Source organism: Cottoperca gobio, unplaced genomic scaffold, assembly GCF_900634415.1.
Source record: "Cottoperca gobio unplaced genomic scaffold, fCotGob3.1 fCotGob3_166arrow_ctg1, whole genome shotgun sequence".
NCBI lineage: Eukaryota > Metazoa > Chordata > Actinopteri > Perciformes > Bovichtidae > Cottoperca > Cottoperca gobio.
Window position 1 is genome coordinate 1 of NW_021166817.1, and position 6,783 is coordinate 6,783.

The 6,783-nt window shown below is 44.2% G+C and overlaps 1 protein-coding gene across 1 annotated transcript; it reads right to left on the minus strand.

The window, feature by feature from the left end:
- Positions 1–163: 163 nt before the first annotated feature.
- LOC115004673 (translation initiation factor IF-2-like) lies at positions 164–6,061 on the minus strand. The gene is made up of 6 exons (XM_029426370.1): positions 6,043–6,061; positions 5,427–5,542; positions 932–1,025; positions 603–734; positions 394–516; positions 164–315 (listed from the first exon to the last, which is right to left on the minus strand). Exons 3-6 carry the CDS (start codon positions 1,022–1,024, stop codon positions 193–195), a joined length of 471 nt encoding a protein of 156 aa, XP_029282230.1. The 5' UTR covers position 1,025; positions 5,427–5,542; positions 6,043–6,061; the 3' UTR covers positions 164–192.
- Positions 6,062–6,783: the final 722 nt, after the last annotated feature.

Here is a 6,783-nt window from a genome sequence, read left to right on the forward strand (position 1 = left end):
ATAATGAACACTTTTATTATTCATCATTTAGAGAACACAACACAGCCAAAGATCATTTCAGTTCCACTTTATAATCTGCATCATCCGAGCAAAGAAAGACAGAACAGAGTGAATATATTGACCAGTCTGAACAACCTGGTCCCGTAATATAACGTCCATGTGAGAGCGTCATGTGTGAAGACGCTCTGACAATCACTTCACTTTGGGAACTCTTCTCTTCCCTTTGGACTCAGTCTTTCCAGATGTCTTGGTCATTTTGTTTGGTGCTTTCTTTCCTTTCCTTCCTTTCTTCGCTGCAGCAGGTTTGGGTGCCTTCTACAAAACAAAAAGAAAGAAGCAATGAGGCCAGTTGACATATTTAAATGACTGTTTAAATCTTGCAGCAGCTCTGACCTCCAGTTTGGGCTTTTTGCTAGGTGTTGCTATGGGAACCAGCTGTGGGATTTCTCCCCCCGTCACCGCGCTTTTCTTCTCCTCCGCCGCCTTGTTCTTCTTCGCCTGCTTTTTGGCCGCAGCCTGGAAAATCACAAACTGGTTATTTGAGCGTTTGTATAAATGAAGCTCAGGCACACGATGACCGGCGAGTCTGAACGTGTTCTCACCTCCTGCCTGGCAGCCTGAGCCTGTTTCTCTGCCTCGTCCAGCACGCTGAGGTGGTTCAGGTCTGACGTGTAGATGGGCAGGGCCCCCGACGTCTGGCTCTTTATATGGATGAGCTTTATCACCGGACTTTTCTGTAAACAGTCATTAAGAGTTTGGGGTGGACAAAAGTTAAAGACGGCTGTAAACGAGCAAAAGCAACAAATCAAATGGAACAAGTTATATGTTGCAAAGAGCCAACACAATAACACTTTATGAAACACATATGGATCAAGGATTTAACCTTTAGGATCACAAATCACAAGACAACTCTGTGCGCAGCTCGACTCACCGTGCGTAGTTTGGCCGCCACTGTTTGGAAAGCAGCCTCGATGTTTTCCGTCACCTCATCTGCCGTCATGCCGGCGTGGCCAACGCGTGCCATGCTGCCACACAAGCAGGTAAGAGAGCAGGGTTACTGTGTGGACCTCTTGAGGCAGGTGCAGTTAGGTCCCATAAATATTTGGACATTGACACCATGTTCATCATGTTGGCTCTGTACACGACCACCATGGACTTGAAATGAAACAATCAACATGTGCTTTAAGTGCAGACTTCCAGCTTTAGTTTGAGGGTATTTACATCCAGATCAGATGAACGGTGGAGGAACTACAACACATCGTATACGTGGTGTCCCCTTTTTAAAAAGTAATTGGACAAAGTAACATAATCATAAATCAAATTGTCACTTTTAATATTTGGTTGAGAATCCTTTGCAGTCAACGACAGCCTGAAGTCTGGAACCCAGAGACATCAGCAGACGCTGGTTCGGTCCCTGGTGATGCTCTGCCAGGCCTCCACTGCAGCTGTCTTCACTTCCTGCTTGTTCTTTGGGCAGTTTCCCTTCAGTTCTGTCTTCAGCAAGTGAAATGCTCACTTGGATTCAGGTCAGGTGACTGACTTGTCCATTGTAGAACATTCCACTTCTTTGCCTTAAAGAACTCTTTGGTTGCTTTCGCAGTACGCGTTGGGTCATTGTCCATCTGCACTGTGAAGCGCCGTCCAATGAGTTCTGAAGCATTTGGCTGAATATGAGCAGATAATATCGCCCGAACACTTCAGAGTTCATCCTTCTGCTTCTGTCAGCAGTCACATCATCAATAAATACAAGAACCAGTTCCATTGGCAGCCATACATGCCCACGCCATAACACGACCACCACCACGCTTCACTGATGAGGTGGTGTGCTCTGGATCATGAGCAGTTCCTTCTCCATACTCTTCTCTTCCCATCATTCTGGTACAAGTTGATCTTTGTCTCATCTGTCCACAGGATGTTGTTCCAGAACTTTACAGGCTTTTTTAGATGTGTTTTAGCAAACTCTAATCTGGTCTTGCTGTTGTTGAGGCTCACCAATGGTTGACATGGTGTGGGGAACCCTCTGTATTTACTCTGGTGAAGTCTTCTCTTCATTGTTCACTTTGACACAGATACACCCACTGGACCTCCTGGAGAGAGTTCTCGATCTGAACTGTTGTGAAGGGCTGTTTCTTCACCAGGAGAAGAATTCTTCTGTCATCCACCACAGTCGTCTTCCGTGGTCTTCAAGATGTTTTGGTGTTGCTGAGCTCACCAGTGCGTTCTTTCTTTTTAAGAATGTACCAAACAGCTGATTTGGCCACACCTAATGTTTTTGTTATTTCTCTGTTGGGTTTGTTTTGATGGTTCAGCCTAACGATGTCCTGCTTCACTGATAGTGACAGCTCTTTAGACTTCATATTGAGAGTTGACCTCAACACATTCCAAAAGCAAATACCAGACTTTGAAATGAACTCTAGACCTTTTATCTGCTCCTTGTAAATGAACTAACGAGGAAACAACACACACCTGGCCATGGAACAGCTGAGCAGTAAAACTTTATGAAACACCTCTACACACACACCTCTACACACACACCTCCTCCAGCCCCCGAGCTAAAAGCTTGGCTGGGGGAGGAGGAGGAGGGGTGTGATGAAGAACACAACAGAGAGCAGAGGAGCACCGAGGAAGTCTATTATCTCCATTCTTCTCATCAGCAAACCAGAAATAAAAGCGACCTTAAGTCGGAGCAGGCGTTGGCGGCGGGCGTCACAGACATGAGAGGCTCCAGTAGTGCCAGACGTCCCTCCATCACAAATTACAGCCCGAGTGGAAACACATCCTCGTGTGCGTGAAGCCGCCGTCACATGATTGGGAAATGTTCTCTGCGCTCGCCGCGAGCTGGTTAGTTTTGTCTCTATGGTTACCTCCCCTGCGTCACACAGGTGCACTTTGAAAGGTCAAAGTTTAAATAACTTGAACTTTTACCGAAGCGCTTGGTGGCCATTTGAATTGTGCAGGAGGAAAACAACGTGTGTGTGTGTGTGTGTGTGTGTGTGTGTGTGTGTGTGAACCTACACGCTCTTGCTCAATTGTTCCAATAATAGATGCATCAGCAGAGAGGCCATGTAATCAAGTAATCGTGGGAATTATAGACTCCATACTCTCCCATCAGTGGACTGGTTGGACTCACACATATCGCTCTACACACCTCCTGTCCCACTCTCTCACACACACACACACACACACACACACACGCTCTAATGATACATCACAAATGTTCCTATTCACAGAAGGTCTTATTACTTTCTCTTGTCGGCACATGAGCTCATCAACTGCTCAGTTTGATTCCCGACCTTATCAAGCAATTCAGTGTTGCATATGAAAACATTAAGGGAACTCACCGTGGACGCACGAGACACCTGCCAGCATCAAACCCCCGGCACGTATACAAGTCATGTTACTGATGATACGACACATCCTGCAGGATGATGAAACTGGAATCCTTACTACGATGCAAACGACCCAGTAAACAGTAACGTGTTCTTCACTTCCACAAGTCACATGGAGGACGGACAAGGATTATAATCTGCACGAGAACAGATGGATCCACAAACATTGTGAAGGATTTAAATGCTGCCGTGTAACGCTTTGAGCACCAGGCGCTGACAAATACCCACAATGCATACACAAAACACACCAGTTGCACAAACAGCATTGTATCCCAAGTACACACACTGATAGAAATGTCAACGTTACACACAAGACGTTCTAATGAAGATTGTGCTGAACACAGGAAGTTGGCAGCTGCTGTGGGATGTCACGTAAATGCATCTTCAGTTTCCCCTTTTCCTGACGAGCACACTGAACTCTCAAACTGGTGACGTGCCCTTTTAACTTTTAACTTTTGGAGCTTCGCTAAGAAACAAGTTCAGCTGCAGATCAGACGAGATGTTCTAATAAATCAGTGCTTTCCAAGAAAAGTCCTCCGAGTCGCTGTCCCTCAACCTGCCTCGTCGTCTTCTTCTTCTGTGGTGTTCTACGTATCGCACAACAACTTTGCACAGCCCCTCCACACACACACACACACACACACACACACACACACACACACACACACACACCACACCCCACCACACACACCAAGTGTGTTTTATGCACATCATCGGCACATAGCTGATGGAAATGGCACCAATCTGACTTTGTGTCACACTCTACCCATTTCTCTCTCCAGCTAAATGTTTTGAGGGCAGGCGCGTGTTTAGTCTCCCGACCGGTCTCCAGGACTTCACTCGCAGCAGTTAGATCACTTTTACTGACCGCACAGAAAAACAACACGGTTTGAAAACACCAATCAGCGAGTCCGATTTAATTAGCTGCAGACGACAGCTGGCGGGGAAGTTTCCAGACACGTCCTAACTTCCACCGGATTCATTACCATCAAACACAGTTTTGGGAATACACTCTGAGATCAGTCTCCAGATGAAACCTTGTGAGGAGCCGGTGATTCAACAAGTGTGATGTTTGCTTCATATCGAATTAAGAAATCAGTTTTATGTTGTTCCTCGAAGCTGCAGAGAAATTAAGAGACTTCACATGTGCGACACGTCATTATTCTGTTTCTGCTCGCTGACAGCATCTCATTACACATCATCTGGTTCGAAGCATCTGTAAAGTTCCCCTGCAGACGTGCATGTAAAATAAAGAGAGAGACCCCCCCCTGTGAAGGTTCGACTAACAGAGAAAGTCCAGAGTGTTCATCTGAAGGACGTCTGATCCAAACACTGAAGCCACAAGCAGCAGTGAGACAAACAGTACAGACTCTTAAAGGGATAGTTCTGTCGGTACGACTTTAGTTCTATACAACTAAATGTTTGTAATGTGAAATACAAGCTGTGCAGTGCAGGTAGTGCAGCAGTGAAGACTTAAAGCACTAACAGTGATACTGATCTGAGAACAGAGGTGCAGGAAGGAATCTGAATAAACCACAAATACTTTAAATGTGTTACAAAACAGTTTCTCTATTTTAGAATGAATATATAGAAAGATAGAGAAGTTAAGAGGAAAATAGAAATACGATTTAAGTAGAAATGTGTACATTGTACTATTTATATATACATTTATAAACCTGTGTTCACAGAGCCCGCCTCAGAATGTTAATGTTACATTTAATTCATTATTTAAAGATTCATAGATTCAGGATTTCCAATGAGGGAGAAAAGATTTCTTTTAAAAGATGTCATTTTAAATCATTTTACTTCAATCATCTTAATGTAAATCACTTTTCAAGGAGAGATTTAAACGTGGCATGAAGGGAACTTTCACACGTTTGAAATGCTTGAATAGTATAAATAAGATCCTTACTTGAAATGTATGAATACAGTATTAATGCATCGTCAGTATTGCAGTTTATATGTGAATAAATAATCGGGTTCAATGTGCTGACGGCCACATGCAGGGATGACTTCCTGTGTGCGCAGCTTCAGTACCTGTCTGAGAGTCTGCAGGGTTCAGAGGAATCAGGACGTCCGAGCTGATGTTTTCTGTCATCATCAGCTGCAGAGGGCTCCACGTGGAGACGCTGGACAGGCTGCCGACCACCACCCTGAAGGAAACACCAAGTAACCTCCGTCAGTCACCTTTACACACGTAAATAAACACTTTGAACCTGCACAACACATTCTAGAGTCTATCGAGGGAGTCGCTTCCCCCTCAGACAAATGCTCCTCCCATAATGCTTTGGGGGAAACTCCTTTTAAAGTCTGGATTTATGTATTTTGTTCTAAAAGAAGTGTGCCGAAGTAGCTTTCAGCAGTGTATTGTTGCAGAGCATCCATGGATGTACACACAAGTACAAAACAAGACACAAAATAAGCACAAAGACACAAAACAACTAAAAGACAGAAGAGACACAAAACATCTACAAAGATGCAACACCACTAGAAAAAGAACATATCCATGAACGTGTGGCTCTTGTTCTTATGTAGGAGGAGTGGGGCCCTTTACATGTCACTGCCCAGGGGCCCATTGTCCCACAATCCGTCCATGAGGCTACTATTCACGTTTAGCATTCAGCTCTGCGTTGCTGCTTTGATTTCGTCGTACCCGCTTCAGTCTTGGTGCTGAAGTCCCGCTGCCTGCTTCAGCGCGGCGGCGGTGAGAGCCAGGCCTCGACTCTTCCTCAGGCCATGCTGCAGCACCGCTTCAAACTGGGCACACAGACAGATCACCCTGCAGAGACAGAGACCAGTTACTGACGTGTGTGTGTGTGTGTGTGTGTGTGTGTGTGTGTGTGTGTGTGTGTGTGTGTGCGTGTGTGTGCAACAGTTCTGCTTTGTCACTTCAATCTACGGCTGCACTTTAAACTCCATTATTTATAGTGTCAGAGGAAAAGATGCCACGAGTTATAAACAGTACACACTCGTGTTTTCTGAATATGAATCTAACTTGCATCATACAACAACTGCAACCTTTTATCAACAAGGCAGAAATGGTCATTCAAGGACTTTCCAGGACCACTTCCATGAAATTCAAGGACCCAAGACGGCAAAGTTTGAGACACAGATGAAGATTAATTACTGGTAAAACACAAACATTGTAAAAACACACAAGTTAAAGCATTGGATTAATCCCTGTACTGCACACTTTATTATAAAACAGAGATTATAAAGGTACACATAAAATAAATAAGTGGAAACTGTTTGTGTCTGAAAGCTGCATTTTATTACTGTATAACACTGTACATCTCAAGCAGTATTCTTTTTAAATAATATCTGTATTCATATTATTACACCACTGTATATACTGTAATATACATCTGTGTACATATGTATTGTTATTTATATT

Excerpts from the sequence above, each read along its gene's own strand:
- LOC115004673 (XM_029426370.1), bottom strand. The coding sequence starts at position 1,024 with ATGGCACGCGTTGGCCACGCCGGCATGACGGCAGATGAGGTGACGGAA. Across the intron at positions 735-931 it reads TGGCGGCCAAACTACGCACG|AAAAGTCCGGTGATAAAGCT; the intron begins GTGAGTCGAGCT and ends GACTGTTTACAG. Across the intron at positions 517-602 it reads CTCAGGCTGCCAGGCAGGAG|GCTGCGGCCAAAAAGCAGGC; the intron begins GTGAGAACACGT and ends GTGATTTTCCAG.